This window comes from Vigna angularis, chromosome 2, assembly GCF_016808095.1.
Source record: "Vigna angularis cultivar LongXiaoDou No.4 chromosome 2, ASM1680809v1, whole genome shotgun sequence".
Taxonomy (NCBI): Eukaryota; Viridiplantae; Streptophyta; class Magnoliopsida; order Fabales; family Fabaceae; genus Vigna; species Vigna angularis.
The window spans coordinates 16,769,438-16,791,637 of record NC_068971.1 but is presented as its reverse complement, the minus strand read 5'-3'; the positions used below and the strand labels follow the sequence as shown (position 1 = coordinate 16,791,637).

The window sequence follows — 22,200 nt, the reverse complement described above, 5'->3', positions numbered from 1 at the left end:
TCTTAGTGGTTTGCATAACGTGCCAAACTAAGTTAATTAATGACAGAGTCCTTTATTTTTATTATTGGATAAAGATGAGTCTTTTAATTTGAAACATGTAGGGCATTATCATTCCAAGAAAAAATGAGTCTAGAAAAAGAACAAATGCATGCACCTATGTACTAAAAAGTGAAAAAAATAAAAGAGAACAATAAACATAAATTCTGTCCTGTTTGTAATAGCATAAAAAAGTGTGAATCTCAATCACTTTTGTCCTTCTTGCCATTTTTTCACTAAGCATTACACAATTAGTTGGTATTTTGCTATAAATGTGTTAAGTGCCCACAACACATTCTTCCATTTTAGACTTTTATCCTTTCAAATGAAAATGCATATCAATTCAATCACTCCATTCTTTTTTTGGGTTGCTCACCTTTGCCTTGTAAAATATAAAAAAAGTTGAATGGGAGAGGTTTCCAACTCCTAATTTAGACTTAATATTTCATATATTATTATAAAGACAAAGTCTAACAAATGTTGAAAATTCTAATAAATTTTATCTTATTAAATTAATTTTATGAGATTAAATTTATTTTGAGTTCACTTTTTAATACAATATAATTTAATGTTTATTTACACCTAGATGACACAATTTAATGATTTTAATATTATATTAAAGTAATATTATTTATTTTCAATACAATTTAATCTCATTTATATATGGAAACTAATTTTATTTTTATATAAGATTTCCACCATAAAAAATACTTTATATATTAGGTATATAGTTTATAAAAAATGGACAAAGACATTCTCTAATGCACATCACCACATGTAGCATCAATGTTATGACCCAAATGGAGTATAAATAATTTAATGATTTGTGATATAGAATGATTCAAAATTGAAATAGGTTAATTGGGTGGAAATTCAAAGTTGGGGGGGTAAGAAGGTAAGATGGGAGTCGCACGTTTAAAAAATTATGATGGGTCAAAGATGAAACGTGGGCTGTTGGATTCCTCGAGATGTAGAAAAGAAGGATCGGATGGTGGTGAAGGGAGAGAGAAGATGGGTCCTCGTAAATCGTGCGGTTCAAAATTTGGATTGGAGGAAGACGCTCCTCTGTGATTTTGAGGGTCCCATTGGAAAGGCATAGATGTTTTGTTTAATGAATTTGCAAATAACATTTATGATTGGCTCTGAACTGCTCAACCATCATCACTGAATCAATGCCCCCACACCCTGCCAGGTTTCATCACCATCATAAATATTTTTTTTTTCATTTCATTTTTTTAAAAAATTTATTATTATTCCTATTTATAATTTTATTTATTCAGAAAATAGTTACACTTTTATTAAATATTTTATGTTTTCATTTTTAAATTATATATATTATTTTCTTTACTGACTATTAATTAAATTTAATTTTTATTTTTACTTAGAATTTTATACTTTTTGTTTACGTGAAGTTAAAGATAGGTAACAGAAGTTAAAAATAATAAAAGTATACGGATCAGTAGTGATAGAGGATTAAATAAATTATAAAGTACGTAAAAACTATATTATAATTAATAAATGATAAACATCTAACATAGATTATTTTAGATCAATTTATTAAATACTTTTGTGTTACTCAACCTAAGTTATTAATCCCATTCTATGATAATCTCAATTCAAATAAAAGTATAAGAAAAAGTTCATTTCTATTATTATTAAAAAAAATTGTAAATCAAAATTTCAATTTCTTTAGATGTGCCGTTAATTAATTTTGTATTTGTGTGGAAAAAAAATTCTTACAGTTGTTTAGAAGTTTCTGTTCCATATAAGTAATTAAAAATACCTTTTTAAACATGTTTTTGTAGACAATTTAATTCTTAAAAAAAAAGTGTAAGTATTATATTATGATGTGTTTTTTTTTTTATATTAAAAGGTGTGCACCCTTTTTCTCAACATATTTGAGTATATAATCTTTTATCCATTTTTAACATTTTGTTAAAGCTTTGCTAAAACAAAATATTTTCAAGCCTTTATTTCTTACTAACAACAAATTTAGTTATATTGTGACTTTTAAAGTATTTACTTTGCTTAGAACTCCTCGCCAAGAAAAGCTACATTGATGTTGGAAGCAATGTATTAAGTGGGTAAAGAATAAGTTGGTAAGTTAAAAATATTTAAGTATATTTTTAATTAAAAATCTTTTGAAGAATATTCTTATTGATGCTAAGTTAATTGAACTAAACTATGTATCTTAAGAGCAAAAGTGAATATAATATAGCACTCAAGTGTTTTAGGATAAAGAGAATATGTGAGTACCTTAACATTGATAAATAAATTGTTTGTTTTTAACATTAGAGAAGTTATCGTAATACTAATATCTCCCAAGGAGGACCAATGTAATTTACTCTCCCTAAAACCTTTTATTTTAAAAAAAGAAGTTTTTACTCAATTGATAAAGTAAAACGGTTAAAAAATTGATATTTTTGGAGACCAATTTGTTCATAAAATCATTTAGAAATTAAAATAACAAAAATAATATATTTCAAGTAGTTGGCTAAAATAAAAGTTCTACATAACTTTTTATGTTGCTCTATTTTAATATAAAAGGAAAGAGATAGATAAAGGAGGAATGAAGATACTTAAAGCTACTATTTTTTCTTTTTTTACTAAAATGTTCTCTACATTACTAGAAATCACTCTTAATTATCAAATGAGTAAAAACTTATGATTTATAAATGACTGTTTTTACTATAAATATAAGATTATTACCATGGTTAAGTGAAAATTGAAATTAGTTTATTTTTGAAACTTTGATCTTCTTAATTTTATAAATGTGTGAATTTAGTTCTTTTAATAATTTTATTTGACATTTTAAATGCATTTCATGATAATATTTGAATTATTTACACTTTTTAACACATTTTTTTGTTCAATATTAATTGAGAAACATATTTGAAACCTCAGATAAACCTAACAAAATTTGATTAAAATGGATAATTTCACACAGTTCTAAAAGTGAGAAACTAAATTAATTCAAAATTTCAAAAAAGAACTAATTCCAATTTTCATTTAAAGTTAACAAACCAAATAAAATAGTTCAATAAAAATGGGATGCTAATTGAGTGGGATGAGTGTAGAGATAAATTATTTAGGTTTATTCCCCCACATCTTCATAATATTTATTTTTATATCTAATTAGTATACAATTTTTATTTTATTTTCATTCTTATGGAAAATAATAGTATACCAACAATACATGTGTTGTATTTATTCTTTTATTATTTTAAATATTAATTAAATATTTTAGTGATAGAAAATAAAAATTATAGCAAAACAAATTAGGATATTATCTAGTATTTAATGTTTATAATATATTTAATATTTTCTCTAATGTCAAATATCAAGAAAAAAAGCATAACTGTATAACGATTAAATAAGAACAACAAAATAACAATTGAATAATATAAAATAATTATAAAAAAATCACATATGTATATTAGAAATAACTTAGAAAAATAAGAATAAAATAAAAGTCAACATAAGTGTGCTAGATTACCTAATAAATTAAAAAATGTTTTAATAATTTTAAAAAATATGAATACGAGGAGAAAAACAAGTATAATAGGAACATGATGAATATGCTTCATTTTCATTTCATACCCAATTTAAAATATCAAGTATATTTGTACTTATATTTTTATCCTGTTAATATAGGAATTCGTGTAAAAAATTAGAATGAGTTTGAACAATATTAATGAAAACACATTAATTTGTCATTCTTATTTATTACACTATTATATAAAAAAATTCAATCAAAAGTGAGTAAAAGTCAAATATAAAATTGTACAATTCTTAATCTAACTAATGGTAGGAAAAAAATCAAATTGTCAAATCAATATAATACTCAAAATTTATATTATTTTAAGTTTATTTAAATGAATTCATCCATAATTCAAATTTATATTTTTGAATTTTAAGTTTATTTCGTTTAATTATATTTTGATCAAATTTAGATTAGATCATTCTTTAGATTTTGAAAATCCAAAATCAAGGTGAGTTTAAATTGAACAAAGGCGGTTGATGACCAGATTAAGCCAAATTAGATTGGCTCCAAGGTTGAGTAGAGTTAATTCAGACTAATAGTTGAACGAAGTTAGCCCAAGACAAAGATCGAGTCAAATCAACCTAGATAGTCGAGTCTCTTGAGCTAAAGATCTAGACGAGTCGGTTCAAAATGAAGATCGAGGTTAGTCAGTTTGAGACAAAGGTCAAATCGAATTGGCTTGGACCAAAAGGTCAAGCCATGTTGATCAAAGCCAAAAAATTGAGTTGAGCCAGCTTGTGGCAAAGGTCAAGCTGAGTTGGTTCGTGCTAAAAAATCATGTCGAGTTAGCTCAATACGAAGATTGATCTGATATGATCCGTATCAAAGGTCAAGCTGAGTCATTATGTGTCAGAGATTGAGTTGAGTCAGCTCGTGTCGAAAGTTAAGTCGAATTGGCTGGAGCCAAAGGTCGAGAAAATTCATCTTGGTCAAAGGTCAAGATGAGTTAACCCGGGTTGAAGGTTGAGACGAGTTGACCTAGACCAAAGTTCAAGACGAGTCGATCCGAGTAAAAAGTCAAGGTGAGTCGGGTCTGGTGAAGAATTAAATAAAGTCATTGGACCCAAGAATCATCTCAAACCCAAGGTTTAACAGTGTTATTGAAGTCAACATGGACCTAAGTCAAGCTAAGTATATCAAAGTGAACTTAAGTTAACTTTGACCAATATTGAAGTGAGACAACCCAAACTTAAGTCAAATCGATTAAACTAAACATAAGTGAATATAAATTGGTTTGAATTCAGAATAAAATGAGTCGATATAACTTATAATTAATTAATGTAATAGTTAAATATATTAGATTAATCTCATTAAATTTTATCTAACTGGGAAAGTAGATACAATCTAAATTTAATCGAAAGTTACTTTAAATTTAAATTATATCTAGAATTATTTTGAAAAATATAAGTTATGAGCACTGATGAATATAATATTTAACTCCTCTCTGCAGTTTTTTTAATTTAGTTGATTTTATAAGTGTCCTCTCATCCTAATCCTTTGTTAATTAGGATCGCATCAGCTATGAATATGTATTCAATTTTGTGACTAGTGTTTGAACAAGTACCATTTCAAATAATTTTCAATGGTTCCTTACATAAGCTTCTAAAGAGGTTTTCGTGGAGAGGGGGGAATGAGAAAAGTGTGGGCAGAAAGGAATTTCATTTCCCAAAAGACCAACTCATAGGTGTGCACAACTCTATGTGAAAATTAAATAGTGCATAAGTAGAAACAGACATGTGATTAAGGTTGAGATTTTTAGATTCATACAACTTTTACTTTGTAGCTTACATATATATGGAAAAACGCTTTCTTCTTTTCTTTTACTTAGTAGTGGCACAAAGCCACTTATATACTTCCACCTCCTACTTAGGGAAATATTTCTAAATGCAAAACTTCTTATATTTAACTCAACATTTCACAAATTAATTTTTGGATGTATAAATTTTCTGCATATAGTTTAGAAAAAAATCTCACTCATTCTATTATTATACCAAGTTAGTGGAGAATACTCACCAAAGAAATGTTTGTGAAAAAAATGATAGGCGTTACTAGTTTTTATAGATCGATTCTAACAGTTAAATGCAAAGAAAAAGAATTGAAATATGTGATAATCAATTTTTTTATGCAATTTTTTATTTTTATTAAATAATTTAATTATATTTTAATTAAGTATCTCAATTCAATATTTTAATATTAAAAAATAGTGTTATTTATTTGCTTTCAAAAAATAATCCGCTGTCAACTTAATCCAGTAGAAATTGTAAAACTTAAATAGAAAATTGAAAAAACATAAACTGAATATCAGGATAACCAAATTCTATTATTGGATTGAATTTAGATTCCCGATGCAATTTTCTAAACCGATAAACCAGATTTAAATGTACACACTCTTATATTCTAAATTTAATGATATGTGTGTATAAAAGAAATCTAATGTAATTAAAACCGAATATGGTTTATTATAATAATAAAAACAGTAGTTTCAAAAAATTTACAAAAAATAAGAAAGTTGCTTTGCAAAGAGTAAAATAATACCTACTAATTTGCATAACTAATACTTTTGATACTCAATGATTTATAGAAGTATATATTTGGAAAATTAAATCAAATTACTCTAGTATTTGAAATATAGTAATAAATTATATAAAGAAAAAGAGGAAGAATTAGCTATACGCTGTTGTTTTTGAATTTTGAAAAAGATTGAGAACTCAATTTCTGCAAACCTGACAGCATATTCAGGTCCATCACTTCAATAAACTTTTTGTTTCAACTTGGAAACAATTGGTACAACAATTATTACTTAATAATCATCACAGTATTTTTTTCCCACAACCATCATTTCTTTTAATTTTTAGGTTTAATGTCTCCGTAGGTCCCTATTTTAGTCATGAATGTCAAATAGGTCATCTTTCTTTTCGGCGTTTCAATTGAGTCCTTGTTTTTGTAAAATTGAATCAATTACAGGCCTGCCGTTAAATTGGACAAACGGCCGTTACAGTATTGGTTACGTATCTTCGAAGCTTCAGACCATCTCCTCCTTGTCACTCTCCGCTTAAACTCCATTCCCAAAGCCCTCGATTTTATCAATTACCTCAGAAGCAGAACAGAGCACCACCAAGCCCTCTCTTGTGTGTTCGAAGGCGCTCTTGAACTCGCTACGCAGCACCCTAATTCGCAGAAAGAGCTTCTCATGCTTCATAGTTACCGAAAATCCAATGGTGATAACATTGCTCTCACTTCCAGATCTGCTTTCCTCCTTTTGAAGTGCCTAGGGGAGGCCCAAATGGTGGACGATTCGCTTCTTCTGTTCAAGGAGCTCGACCCCTGTTCCAAAAGTTCCGGAATTTGCAACGAATTGCTTAAGGGGTTGTTTAAATCCGGTTGCATTGATGATGCCCTCCAGGTGATTGACGAAATGCTTGAACGGGATTCTGATTTTCCTCCCGATGATTTCACGGGGGAAGTTGTTTTTGGGGTGTTGGGGAAGCAGGAGCGCCATGGAAGAAGCTTTGCTGATAATGAAATTGTGGGGTTGGTTACCAAGCTGTGTGAGCATGGAGTTTTCCCTGATGCGTTTAAGCTTACCCAAATGATAACGAAGATGTGCCGGCACCGGAAAAATGGTGTGGCGTGGGATCTTTTGCATGTTGTGATGAGATTGGGTGGTGTAGTTGCGGTTAAAGCTGCGTCTTGCAATGCTCTGTTAACTGGGTTGGGAAGGGAGAGGGACATTCAGCGGATGAATAAACTGATGGCAGAAATGGAAGAGATGGGGATAAAGCCCAGTGTTGTGACCTTTGGGATTCTTGTTAATCATTTGTGCAAAGCTAGGAGGATTGATGAGGCACTGGAGGTATTTGATAAGTTGAGCGGCAAAGGAGAAGGTAATGATAGGTTTGATGTTGAGCCTGATGTAACGGCCGTTTGTCCAATTTAACGGCAGGCCTGTAATTGATTCAATTTTACAAAAACAAGGACTCAATTGAAACGCCGAAAAGAAAGAGGACCTATTTGACATTCATGACCAAAATAGAGACTTACGGAGACATTAAACCTAATTTTTAAATGATTTCATTTATATTTTAAAACAGTAAAAGGAAATGTTTCAGTTCAAATTAGGAATGAATACATAGAACTTTTTAACCAGTTTAAGTTTAACCCACAAAACCCATCTTTTGAAAAGGTCAGAAAAATAAATGTATTTTTAAAAAAATCTATATCTAACTCACAAAGTACGTGGTTTCATTAATTTTTGTTTTGAGGAAAAAAAAAGTTCTTCACTATATGATTCTTTTTCTTTCAGTTTATTTAACTAAAATATGCTATACTAACGACAAATACACGTAAACCAATTCAATTATTAAAACCAAATATTACTTTCTCTCCGTGACATCATTTGTATTTGGGGTCTGGTTTTTGAAAATTATGTACTAAGTATAAAAAGTTAGATTCTTACGTTTTTCATGAAAATATTCTTATGAGAAACTTGGTCAAAAGACATCTCTAGAAAACATGATTTCTGATACAGAAAATATACTTTACAAACTTTAAATTTCTAAAAGAACTAATGAGACTTGTCCTCCAAGAAATATGCTAGAAGCCATTGATATGTTAACATTACTATCAAATAGAACTCAACTTTCACAAGCACTGAGATGTGCAATGCAAATATAGCAGTTCTAAGCTGAGGAAGAATGTACAATTTAAACATGGAATGAGCAAATTTTCAAATATCATCAGCATCACTTAATGCAGCATGAGCTTCTTGAGCTGCCATATAGAGGCTTCCATCAGGTCCCAAGACCTTATACCTACTCAATAATAGAGCACTTTCCATCAAAATGTGAACTAAAGAAGGAATCATTTTTCAAAAAACACAGTTTAAATGCTGTTTCTCACGAGTTTTTCATGTTGCTCTTCGGTAACAGTTGTAGAGTGTGCCTGAATATAATAGATTAATTAACTGTTTACCTTTCAAGGATGAACTTTCCCTCTTTGTACTTTTGACTCTTCTCATAAGCAGCCTCCTAGAATGAAACAAAGTAAAACATATTAAGAGCAAAAAAAATTTATAAGTAAAAGGTAAATAGCAAAACATGAGCTTTGGAAACTAGTTCTTACATATTTCCATCCAACAATGGAACCACATACAACACAGAATAAGTCAACAACAGTATGCAATCCGGTTATCATCATCCGTTCTTCTTTCTCTCCAATTGTCACATTCACACTGCCATAACAGAGATTAACAAGATGCTATTTGAAGCATTCATATACGACAAACAACTTCTAACACTGATCTTAATTTTTCAATTTTCATCTGGTGCAATTGCAGTACTGCTGCATTCAAGATTTGGAAAGATAAGTTTGTATCAAAAACATTTCCAATTCCACAGTAAAGTGACTTTCAATTCTTTATTGAAAAGGAAATTTTATCAGTAGAAGAGGAGGTATGATACCAGAGCCATTATGCATAAGTATATTGGCTATATACATTATTGCACAACAATCGTACAAGAATAAAGGTTCTACATCCACACCAAGTAATGCTTATGTTAATGTGGCAGTGAGGAAGTCAAGTAACACTTACACTTTATCAAAAAGATAAGCTTTTCCATGCCTGCAATGGAAAGACTAAGAAAAGAAGGGGCTTAGAATGTATATAAGTTCCAAATTTTAATCATACATTTAGTCTGCAAAGTGCACTGTACAATCAAGGATTCAATTCAAATACATATTGGCAAACGTGAATACCTCCCAAAGCAATATGCAGAACACCAGGTAGAGAAATCCAATCCCGAGCGTAAAAAATATCATGACTTTGATATTTTTCAATAAAATCATCTTGCAATAAATAAGAAAACCTAAAGTGATTCTCTTTTCCCTTCAACTTTACCTACTACTACCAGTAGTGATCCACGGCAGTGGACAAAAGAAAATATACATTGGCAACAAAGGGAAGCAGGAGCACCAACTATTCTAATCTTTCCCAATACTTCTCTCAGTTATAAAAGTGAATTTTGCAAAAAGTATAGCAGAATCAGGGAGATAATAATCTTAATGCCCTAGAAGTTTCATGTGAAGGCATCACATACCAATTCTTAAATAGATTCAAATCAAAAGATAGTTGGCAAATAAATTACTGATTGATGTGATTTAAATACACTGAGATACAAAATCCATAGTTTAAACAAGTCCAGATAGGGATGTCAAATGACAAAAAGATTTTACCATGTTCCTGACACTAGCAGCAGGATCATTCAAATATAAATGCAGAATTAAATTAGGAAATTCCATCAAAATGTCAATTTTAGAAGTCTTTAAAGATATATAGCGTATTTGAAGATGTCTTTCACACACTTCATCCTCAATTTTGTAAGAAACACTAATGAACTAGTACCGAAGATGGCTAAAAGTAGAACATCAACAAGTATCTCAAAATTGGAACCATATATAAATATGTTTAGTATTTGAAAATTTTGTAAGGGAAATTCTTAATAGTGCTGTGTGTATTCCTAATAGACTGTTTAGGAGCACCATTCTAAGTGTTAGCATTGTTTGACACAAACACTGTTCTGAAATGCCACCGTTTTATAATCCCAACAAGATAAAAAATATTAACTGGAGTGGATATCTATCTGATATTTTTCACACCCCACCTGAGTTTACCACACACTATGTTCTTCCATTGTCAACCTCTCTCTGGGGAGAATCACTACATTCCTCTCATTATGATCATCCAGTAAGGAACAAACTACAAAAATCTTACATAAATATATATCAACTAGTTATTTAGTTAAAACCCATAATTGTCACTTAAAAATGGTACATTCAGGCACCAAGAAATCAAATTGAAGTTCAAGGGAAGGAAAAATAGAGAGAAGATTTAAAAACCTTGGAGATAATGTCATCATCAAGAGCAAAATGTGTTTGGCAGTGTTTGCAGCAATAGAACTTTCCTTCCAGATTGATCAAGAATAGTCTTCCCATGACTCTCTTTACACCAATCTATCAACCTGGGATCATCCACAAAACAGTTAACCAAACACTCTTCAAAAAACCACCCGACAAAAGAAAAAAATAAAATAAAAGTCGCAAACCCAAAAGCAAAAAATAAGAAACAACCCTGATAGAGTCAGGCGCAGAAAATCAGTAAAAATTCGAAATTTAAATTGAAAGCATGCAATGTAACCCCCAAAAGCAAAAAAAGCATTAAAAAGTTAGAATAAGAAAAACGTGATTGTGAATGAGAAGATGGGTTTTGATGGGAAGGTTACCAAGAAAGAGAAAGAGCAGAAAGGGTATTGTGAAGGGTAGAAGAGTGGTACAGCAATATAATGAATGAATATCCTAATTCTGGAGGTTGTCAATTACAATGTGGTATGCTTAAGCCTTGAGAATGATGACACTAGTTACAAACTTTGTGTGCCTTCTTCTAAGGCCTATGTGCATCTCACCTCAATAATTAAATATTATATTTCAAAAATTTCATTTTAGAATGAATGACAAGTACTTCAACGGTTTAAAAGAGTACGAGGAAGAAATATTCATATCTATACTGTGCAATATATACTATTGCATTTTCGGTCACTAACATAAATGGTTTTTATTTTTATCTTATTTTTCATTCTTTAGTAACCTCCTTATTTTATTATAAAACTACAATATATTATTTTAAATCACAACTTTGTTATTATTAATCTTTTTCTTTCCTTACAAAAAATATAATTCAATTTAGTTAAGATATATTATGTTTTGATTATGAGTCACTCTATTATTCCATTTTTAGCAGTTTACAAATAAGACGTTATAAGATTGATAAAATAAAAAATTCCACTGTAACACCATCTTTCAGCGGTGATGCATCAATATCTATATCTTATCTGTTCACACTCAATAAGATGATCATCGCAAAAGAAACAAACAAAAATACAAGAAAATACTAAAATAAACAAAAGGGTAAGCTAATGTGCAAAAAGATTTTTATAAATAATTAAATCATCTAGATACACCTAAGGTAAGCTCGCTGAAAATATAAATAGTACCAAAATACCCAATAACATTTTAAATTTCATCACATAACTTTCACGCATTTATACATGAAATCAAACTCGTCTAGACTAAATTTATCTAGATCTGTGACAAAATATTACTTTACCAAATTAACACACAAGGTTAGTCTTTATCACGGTCATAAGAACTTTGAGACCATCCTTATGACAAGACCTCATACCACTTTCATCACCTAATCATTCTCCTCTACATGTATGAATGATTAACAGAGTTCAAGATGACTATACAAAATGGAACAATCCTTACCTCAAGATACACCTAGAGATTTACACACAAGATAGGATTTCCTCCCTAAAAATCATTACATCACCACCAGTGCTTTCATACCATGATTTAACAAACTAATATTCACAACAATATTCAATGAAACGATAGTACTCATAAACATACATAAATTTGATTGTAAATCTATCTCAAATAGCCTGATAAGAAAAATAATTCAAACATACAAACTGGTACTCAAAGGTGGCTCTTAACGCCAAACCTTTCGCAAAAGGTGATGCTCAACGATACGAGTGATGCTCAATGTCATTCTTCTCATAAGATTGGGCACTCAGTGATACAATTCTGATGCTTAGTTGTCTAGAGTTGAAATGGTCGCTCCATGACTTGCATTACAAAGACGTCGCTCAACAGTACCCTGATGCAACTCAACAGTACCATGATGCAACTCAACGCTAAATCATTTGCAAAAATGGACACTCAGCGTCACCCTAACGCCTTCTGAGTGTTATAACATATATCAACACTTGTATTTTTGTGTTTTTAAAGGAATTTTTACCTTTTCAATTTATCAAAGTGGTACTCCTATCTCAATGAATTAGTTCAAAATAGTTTTAAATATTAAACTCATACCAATTGACCAATTACCCAGATTATAATTTTCTTAAACACACAAAACCAAGTCCAAACCAACGAGTATTTATGAATCAAACATTCAAACCATAAATTCAAATTCATCAAATCTTAATCATAGAGCTTTGTCATGTAATTTAAAACTCACACACCAATGACCTACTATCCAGTCAATTCACCATACAATCCTACAATTAGAAATTATAAGATATTTATAACTTAAAAATAATACAATTAGCTTCCCTTACTAAACCAACAACTCACAATACCCTAATCAACAAAACTCCTCCCAACTTGCAAGATGCTTTATCTACCCATAGAAACCTCACAAGAACGATCAGGACATAGTTATGATCACTTACTATCAATGACTCATATAGATGACTAAAAACATGCAAGAAAGTGGAAAAAAACTCACATGTAACAGAAAAAAACTAACAAAAGAGGTGAAACTCAACTTATGCAAATAGAGAAATTGATTAGTTCAAATTGAAGAACTCACTACAAGAATTAATCCTACAATTGGTTCTTCAATCTGACACCAGAGAGGATGAACTCTTAAGAGAAGTCAAAAGTGGTTTCTAGAGATAATGTTTAAAATAATAAAAATTATTAATACAAAATTATTTATATTAAAACTTTTTAATATTAAAATAACTCATTCTCAATGTTTTTAAACCTTTATCACTATTAAATGGTTATTTTTTAAGTCTTTACATTATTATATTATTGGAATTAGTTAACTTTTATACAATGCTTTAAATATCTAAAAATTTTGATTAGTAAAATATACATATTTTACAATATTAATATATCAAAATCAATTATTTGAATATTATTCAGATTTCTTTTATACTTTTTTTGTCAAGTTTAAAATATATGAATAGACTTCAAATGGATAAAACATTTAACATTTAATATTCAAAATATATTAAATATTTCATAATATTATCTTTGTTAATGATGTCTTTTACCGTTATAATATTTGTAAATACACAAAAACTTTTTAATCCAATTATATATACGAAATTATGACAATTAATAATGTATGTTATGTTTTGTAATAGTTTTGTGTACATTTATTTTATTTTCATATCTATAAAGAGGACCACCTTTTTAAGTTAATAAAATAATAAGAAACTACTATATATGATACATAGAAAACCACAATACTTTTGTATAACCGTGATGCTATAAAAGCTAACAAATAAGATATATTTTGGTAACTATTCATTATCAACATATTCCTTATAATTTCAATAAAACTTTTAATAATCACATTGTTATATGTACTAATCGGTGTCGCACCCAATACAAATTTGATGTGCAATAAGAATGCAGTATAGAATAGGAAGTGACTCCTAAGTCGTCTCTCAAGGACCAAATATTGTTCAAGAATTAAGTCAGTCAAACACGTAGTGAAGGGGGGTTGGTGAAGAGTTTTTTGAATGCAAATGAACTAAATTTAAAACACAAATGGTAATGCTAAATGAAAATGACACTGAACACGAATTCAAATACATAATTAAAATGGTTGGTCATTAACTCAATTACAATGTTTCCAATCACAGATTAACGACGATTACACACTACGCTAATCCAAATCCAACACGAATCACCCAATTAAGCAAAGGATAATTCAGTCTTCAAAATTACAAACTAAGCGAATGCAATGCTCAAGTCCAATAAGTCCTGCATCATACAGTCTAATCAACTAAGTGAAGATTACACACCGATGAGGCAACTAAGCGTATATCCAATCGCAAGCACAAATTAGATTGAATATTGAGCCAAATCAGAGCAGCAACATAACAATTAAAGTGCAAGAGTCTCCTGAATAAACTACTCTAACCTCTAATGCAACAAGAATGAATCAACTAAGCGAAGACCAATCATGCTATCATAATCACGAACTAAGCGAACGCAATACACCTATTCCATCCAATGTGTTCTATACAGATTGATCAACTAAGCAAAAATGCAATCACCAATTGGGCAACTAAGCGTATACCTATTGCAAGAACACAATCAGATTTCATAGAATGCCAAGTAGAGCCGAATAAACACAAGTGCAGTCCAAAAATCTCAAGGAACCAATGTAATATCGCTAACAACCAACCCAACTAACTTAAGTTAACATTACAACTAAAATATCAATATCGAACAGAATAGACAACATTAAAGTGAAAAATGCGTGAACCAATTGAAAATGCACTAGATAAATAAGAAAACTCATTCAATACTCTTAAATGCACGTTGGAATAAAGCTTGGACTAAAAGAGTAAGGCTTAGCTAATAAATTATTTGAACATTGCAACAGCTCTTGCAGCTCGCCTATCCCTCCACGTAGACGTGTGCTCTCCAAACAATCTAGCACTGCTGGCGCACCTCCAAGGTAATTCACCGTGCCTTTATTTTTTTAAAAGAAAGATAACCCACTGCACCGCTTTTGCCTCAAATGTCCACATCCATGCATAAGCCAAATGAAACGCCGTGACCGAGCGTTGCTCTCTACCAAAATTTCATCATCGTTCATTCCTTTAAAAGCAAGAAAATCCCAATCCTGCTGCACTTTCTACCAAGCTCCACGTTTCCATGCACCCTTACTCCAAAATGCCAAAATGAATGCTTTATAAATCACCGCTTCTGCCTCAACGCTGCCTCATTTTCTTCTCCCCTCACCGAGTCTTTTCAAAATGGAAAATAAAAATGTGTTTCTCCCAACCAGGCCGTGACACCTTCTGCTGGACGTGAACCTCCCTTACAAAATAAAATCATCCACATGCCTCCGTTTCATTCTCCTTAACACGTGCACACCAAAGCTCTCCAAAAATCAGCGCCGCATGTGCCTCCATGTGCTTCCTGAATCAACGTGCACCACACTTCACTCTCAACGCTGCTTGCAGCCGTTGTAGCTGTGTGCTTAATCTCCAGCAAAGAAATGAAGAATCAATAAATCACCGTGTGCGCCACTTCTCAAAGAAAAATGTAACATCGCTTCTTGTTTTTAAAAGCCAAAATGAAAAATTGCTTCTTTCTCTCCATGTGCACACCAACGCTGCTCCATCATTAATCACCATACACTTCTCCTTTTTAAATGAAAAGTGTGCCTCTTTTAAAAAGGAAGAAAAACCCCTTGACATGACCCTGGACACCGTGCAAAGATGAATGACCGCTTCCATCTAAAAAGAAGAATATGCTTCTAAATTTCCATCATCCGCTGAACCGTCTGCACCATTTCTCTCAATGAAAAAAAAATTAAAAGCTTTGCTCCAAATTGAAAACGTAACAACGTGCACTATTTTTCATTGAATGAAAACTTAAAACAACGTTCAAAGAAAAAGCTCCCTCAGGGTGGTGGCTGGCTGCCCTTCAAATTAAAGTTTTTACCCTTTTCTGTGGGGTGACTGCACCAAAAACCTAGGGTGTCAAGTTACTCACCCCCACTTTTTGGGCCTAGTCTACTTTGCCCAAAATTAATTCAAAGGGTAAAAGTTGATTCAAAAATTCTAAACCACCAAATTACAATATAATTATATCTAAAATGTCTATGCGGAGGATCTTGAATTATGTGAAAGCCTTCCAAATGTCCCAAAATGTATTTTCAAAATTTCTCCTGCAATCAATTATGAAAATAATAAGCTCGGATAATTCAAATTAATTAAAATAAGAATTTTTGGTCAAATTAAGCACAATTAGCCAAAATGGAGAAATACTAAACATTCATGCACAATTCCCTGATTAAATCTAGCACAATAAACTAAGTAAAGTCAAGAAAATATTGACTCATGTACCATGTAAAATTTATTCTTTTGGTGTTTATTAAACTAAAATAATTGTTTTCTTAGTGTCATCTTTTAAGTAATTATTTATTCTATTTAATAAATTTTTAAATTTAATATCTTTTAAATAAACATAAATTTTTATAATAATTTTTAATATAACAAATAAACTATCGTTTTTATTTTAAAATTATTTATATTTATTTTAATAACTATCATTTTTTTACCTTTTACTATAAAAAAAATATAAATACACATGCACATATATTTTCACTAATTTTAATAATTTTTACTATCGAAAATATAACCGCCATCCAACACTTTAGTATTACAATTTTTTTATTATGCTCTCTTATAAATTTTATAAATAAAGATATGTTATCTTTTATTTTATATGATTTTACTTATTATATAAAAATAAAATAATAAATATATTATTTATTTATTGTATAAAATTAAAAATTCTATGTACTTGAAATTTAGTTTTATTTAAAATAGGAGGAATTATATTTTTAATTCTTGTTATTTTGTTAGCTTATTTCCTTTTTTTTTTCTCCACTATATTTTAATTTATTGCTTTGTGTTTCTTAAATTGATATTCTTTATTGTAAATTTTAAATTAGAACATACAAATATTATAAAAAATTAGAACTTATATAAGAAGATTTAGAGCTGTCAAAGTAACCCAGCCCGGTCTTCACGGGTTGGTCACTTAATGAGTCAATCCAATCATGCTCACTTATTAGCGAGCCAAGAAAATTTAAAACTGACCCGACCTGTAAGAAGCTAGAAAATAAAATATTAGAATAGATATACGTATTAAAATAATGAAACCGAGTATTTTTATTTCAAAACAATCTTATAATATAAATAGAATTTTCTAAAGCTCGCCTCATTATCTAAATATCTTCTATCTCTCTAAAACACTATTTTCTTCTCTTTCTCTCACATCTCTCTAACTTTTTTCACGATTGGATCATCTGTTTGATGATCAGGAGGTGTCGAAACGATCCTTGCATCAAGGGCTACCAATCTGACCAATCAATTGTTTGAATCAAGCAGGTAATTGGTAAACCCCTTTCTTTGGTGCTTAGGGTTTTTGATCCTGTGAAGGAGTTCTGTTTGCATGGACCAAGATCCTCTTTCTTAAATTCTTAGTTCAATTTTAGGTTCTAAGGTTGGTTTTTCTCACCAATTGGTGATTTGTAGGTGTCGCAACCGGAATCGCGACGAGACGACGATCCAAAAAGAAACGGGTTTGGAAAAGAGATTTGGAGTCGCCACCATAGTTTATTCTGGAAAACTACGGAAAAACCATAAGATAATAAGACACGGTCCACGAAAACCAGATTTTGGGTTCGGGAGTCGGTTACGTGTAGGGAAGGTATTAGCACCCTACAACGCCTGCCCGAAGGCAGTACCTTTAACTAAATGCACGAATATGATGTGGTTTTCAAAATGTTTAACTAGTCCCTAAAATAAAATTCTAAATAAACAAAATATATTTTTTAGTTTTTCGGGCCCGACAAGGATTGACCTTGCTCCTACGTATTCCCATTCAAAATGAGAAATCAGGGTTACGTAGTTTTTTTTGAAACTGTTTGAGAAATTTGTTTGGAAATTGTTTGAAAATTTGTTTTGAAATGATTTTGGATTTTTGGGAAGTGAACCTGACAAGGTCTAGCCTTGCTCCTACGTATCTCCACTTTTGATGGAGAATCAAGGGCAACGTAGTTCTACAAGGCAATATTGTTTGTTGATTGAAATTGTTGATGTTTTTGGTTTTTGAAGATTTTATATGTTTTTGGTATTTTTATTTAAAAAGGTTCTTAGCACAAGGACGATGCGAGCGATCACACGTGTGCTTAACCTTTAAAACGCATTTTTTGTAGTTTTATTTAAGAAAGAGGAAAAGGTTTCGGCACAAGGACGATGCGAGCGATCACACGTGTGCTTAACCTTTAAAACGTATTTTTTTGTAGTTTTATTTAAGAAAGAGGAAAAGGTTTCGGCACAAGGACGATGCGAGCGATCACACGTGTGCTTGACCTTTAAAACGTATTTTTGGTAATTTTATATAAGAAAGAGAAAAAAGGTTTCAGCACAAGGACGATGCGAACGATCACACGTGTGCTTAACCTTTAAAACATATTTTTTGTAATTTTTAATTATAGAAGAGAAAGAGGTTTTAGCACAAGGACGATGCGAACGATCACACGTGTGCTTAACCTTTAAAACATATTTTTTTGTAATTTTATTTATAAATATTTTATTTTTAAAACAAATAGATATTTAGAAGAAATAAATAAAATAAAATAAAAAACAATAAAAAAACAATAACAACAATAGAAATGATAAAAACAAAACACATAGTGGGGTGCCTAAATGAGAAAGTGGGGCTGCAGAACAAAATTGGGGCTCCTCCGGTTTATAGAAACGGAACGGGCCTCGACCCAAACAGAGGGGGGGGTGTGGATGGAGTGCGCGTGTGGCAGGAAGAGAAGGAAGGTAAACCGCACCAGGCCCAAGATCTCTTAACCCTAATCAGAAACCCATTAGGGTTCCTCCAACTTCATCTCATTTGTGTAGGCAGCCCTGAGACCTAGGGTCATTTCTTCTGAAGGAAAGAAAACAGAGACGCCCATCTCTGCCACCCACGGCCATGACCCAGCCTCCCCACAAACCGGCCACCGCTAGCCGCGGTTCGCGGCGTCGTCAATGACGACAGACGCCACCGGAGCCATCGCCGGCCCCGACACCACGTTCCCCTCCTTCTTCTTCTCCTCGCGCGTGAGAGAAAAGCGCTTCCGTTCATCGCCGAACACCGCTTCCTCCGAAACCAGCCACTGCGTTACCGAAACCAGCCACCGCGCCACCACCTCTTCCGGTCTTGGCGTCGGCGGCTACCCCAAGCGCCACCGGAACCGTCTCCAACCGCGGCGCCTCTCTCTCGTCCCTCTTTCTCGTCTTCGCCGGCAATGGGGAGATCCCCTTCCCCTACATTTTTCACACAACACTGCCACCAACCGAACTCCGACAGTTACTCCCCCTTTATTTGAACTTAGAACTTGCAACCGACGATTATTCCCATAGCCCTCTGGTATCCATTTTCTGTTTTGAGTGCTGGAATGAAGTTATGTGATGGGAAGCATGGTTGGGGTTAGGAACCAAGTGAGTTCTTTTCTGTTTTTCAGGTACAAGATGGGGGGAGAATGGAAAATGATGAAGAAGGTGTTTCTCTGTCCCAGTGAAAGAGGAATCAATCTGTGTATGTGAGGAGCAGAGGGGTTCGGTTCTTTCTAAGACTGGAAAACAATGGGTTTGGAACAGAAAAGAGGATTTAGCTTGGGTTGAGGATATGGAGGAAAAATGGTCCGGATGGTTTCAGAGGGCTGGAGTCAGTGCACCTGGCCGCGGTCATGAGGTGTAAAGATGAAGATGAAGGTGATGAAGGCTGCTGGATGTTGGCCGCGTATACGAGTGGGGTTATGCGGTGTTATCGGTGACACAAGGATGAAGGCGTCGGAGATGATGAGGAGGGCGTGAATGAGATAGGCCGTTTGGCCGGGGGGGCAAGGTGTTGGAGGCGAACGTTCGGGAAAAGAGAAATCCCGAGAGGACGATTGAAAGGAAACGGGGATGAGGGTAGACACTATACACTGGGTATTTTGATTAACGTGAAGTCACAAACAGCTATGTAATGATCAAACATCTTTCATACGCATAACATCATTTATTCACACCCAGTCTCACATTCATATCTAAATACGTAAACAGAAGCATGCATTCCCATCGGACACGACCAAGAGTTTAGATAAAGAAAACTCACCTCCGCAGCTTTAAGACGTTTCTCCTTCTGAGTTCTCCTTCTTCTCTATTCTCGGCGAGAAGTTTCTTGTTCTTCCAGGGATGAATCCTCTTCCTCTGTCTCTTCTTTTTCGTAACCCCTTTTCTCCTCTGACGAGTGATGTCCTCGGATAGCCACCAGGATACCAGTATCCAGTTGAATCAATGTTTTTCTCTTTGTTTTTTTTTTTCTTTCAGCCCTCCTTTTTTTTTGTTGGCCAAGTCCTCTCTTTTCTCCTCTGTGAACTCTCCTCCTTTTTTTGCTTTTGTGATTTTTGGCGTTAAGATGATGGACGTTGGCTGTGAGGTCAAGATGTTGGGTATGGTGATGGTCGTTGGCCGTATCTATTGGTTATTGGAAATAGGTGAAGATGAGGTGGTTATTCGTGAGAGGAATCCAAGGTTGGGGTTGATGTGGCTACGGTGGAGGGGAGTTTTCGGGTGTTTGAGATGGTGGCTTGCGAGGGAGGAGAAAAAGGTTGGAGTCTCTCTTCTGCCGAATCCAGTGAATCAGGATCTTCGTTTTCTTTTTTGTCCTCCCCCCTTCAATCCGTGGAGTCCCCCAAATGGTTCTGGTGGTAGTGGTCCCAGGTTCTCCTTCCAAAGAAGAAAAGCCCAAGATAATGGGTTTCCTCGTGTTCCCCCAGAATGTTCCCGTGAATGTCTTCCCAAGAATGTTCCTTCTCTTGAATGGCGTAAAAGAACACTTTGCAGCTCCAGATGGCCACCCGTGGCAGACAACCCAGAAAGTGAAAGCGTCAGAGAAACCCATACTGTAAGCCGCCACTACTTTTGGACGCTCGTCAGCACTACTCTTGGACGCTCGTCAGCACTACTCTTGGGCGCTCGTCAAAATGAGATCCGCTAACGAGCGCCTCCAGACTAACGCTCTTGAAGGATAAACGAAACGACCACTCACGAAATGACCGAACGCTCAAAACTCGAAACCGAACGTTCAAACCGAACGCTCACAGAGAAACCCATACAGCCCGAACGCTCAAAACTCAGTTCCCAAAATGAGACCGAACGTTCACAAGGAAAGACTGAGCATACCGAACGCTCGCAAGCTAAACCACTATTCGGACGATCGGCAAATAGGGAAAATGAGCGCCCGTTCTCATTGGTAAAAAACGAACGACATTCAAAACTATCTGGACGAGCGGTACAACAGTGATAGGACGAGCGCTCCAAACCGAGGACGAACGTATACTATTTGGACGAGCGTCGCTTTGCAAGAACGAACGTCCAGAAGAAAGATCGAACGAACGCTTTAATATTTGGACGAGCGTCCCAATAGCCCAAGTGCCGAACGCTCGGTCAAAACATAAAACGAACGAACCCTCTAAAACATTGAAACACACGGACCGAACATTCACAAACCAAAAACGAACGTCCAGAAACCAAGAACGAACGTATATCAGAAGATAGAACGTTCAAAGAACGCTTTACTATTTGGACGAGCGTCGCAACAGTGATAAGACGAGCGATCGCACAGAGCGAACGACGAAACCGAACGCCAGAGGACGAATGTTTGAAAGTTGGAACCATCAGGACGAACGATTAAGACGCTCCTTACGAGTGAGAACGAGCGGCAGAGGATGGGGACGCCACCCATGCCGAACGCTCGTTAAGACAAAATACCGAACGCTCAAAACACGCTTTACTATTTGGACGAGCGTCCAAATACTCCAACTGCCGAACGCTCGCTCAAAACAAAAACGAACGAACGCTCAAATTATGAACGAACGCTCTACTATTTGGACGAGCGTCGCGATACTCCAAATGCCGAACGCTCGCTCAAAATGAGAACGAACGAACGCTCAGATTATATGAACGAACGCTCTACCATTTGGACGAACGTCGCAACAGTGATAAGACGAGCGCTCGAAACCGAGGACGAACGTCCTCAATAAACAGTATGACCGAACGCTCTTTCTTCTTTCCCCCCTTTTATTTTTATTATTATTATTATTATTTTTTTTTTTTATTTTTATTATATTTTTTGCAAATAAATTTTATTAATCTACCCGGACGAAATTGAGTGTTGACAGCTGCCCCTCTTTA

At 33.3% G+C, this 22,200-nt stretch overlaps 2 protein-coding genes across 3 annotated transcripts; one reads left to right on the top strand and one right to left on the bottom strand.

Moving 5' to 3' along the window:
* The first annotated feature begins 1,024 nt into the window (after positions 1-1,024).
* LOC108327325 (pentatricopeptide repeat-containing protein At3g61520, mitochondrial) lies at positions 1,025-7,517 on the top strand. Its single transcript, XM_017561041.1, has 2 exons — positions 1,025-1,129; positions 6,579-7,517. Exons 1-2 carry the CDS (start codon positions 1,025-1,027, stop codon positions 7,515-7,517), a joined length of 1,044 nt encoding a protein of 347 aa, XP_017416530.1.
* A 609-nt stretch (positions 7,518-8,126) lies between these two features.
* On the bottom strand, positions 8,127-11,017 carry LOC108328508 (protein yippee-like). 2 transcript variants are annotated; one of them, XM_017562384.2, is made up of 7 exons: positions 10,858-11,017; positions 10,475-10,596; positions 9,335-9,424; positions 9,171-9,214; positions 8,702-8,810; positions 8,552-8,607; positions 8,127-8,391 (listed from the first exon to the last, which is right to left on the bottom strand). In XM_017562384.2, the coding sequence occupies exons 2-7, from the start codon at positions 10,568-10,570 to the stop codon at positions 8,307-8,309; spliced, it is 480 nt and encodes a 159-aa protein (XP_017417873.1). In that variant the 5' UTR covers positions 10,571-10,596; positions 10,858-11,017; the 3' UTR covers positions 8,127-8,306. The 2 variants fall into 2 exon arrangements, with proteins under 2 accessions (XP_017417873.1, XP_017417874.1); XM_017562385.2 differs by lacking the exon at positions 9,335-9,424.
* Positions 11,018-22,200: the final 11,183 nt, after the last annotated feature.

Bases quoted from the DNA above. Each gene is read 5' to 3' on its own strand.
- LOC108327325 (XM_017561041.1), top strand. From the start codon at position 1,025: ATGGTGGTGAAGGGAGAGAGAAGATGGGTCCTCGTAAATCGTGCGGTT. The intron at 1,130-6,578 runs GCATAGATGTTT...CGGCCGTTACAG, and splicing joins TTGAGGGTCCCATTGGAAAG to TATTGGTTACGTATCTTCGA.
- LOC108328508 (XM_017562384.2), bottom strand. From the start codon at position 10,570: ATGGGAAGACTATTCTTGATCAATCTGGAAGGAAAGTTCTATTGCTGC. The intron at 9,425-10,474 runs GTTTTTAAATCT...ATTTATTGCAAG, and splicing joins ATGATGACATTATCTCCAAG to ATGATTTTATTGAAAAATAT. The intron at 8,811-9,170 runs GTAAGTGTTACT...CTGTTATGGCAG, and splicing joins GCTTATCTTTTTGATAAAGT to TGTGAATGTGACAATTGGAG.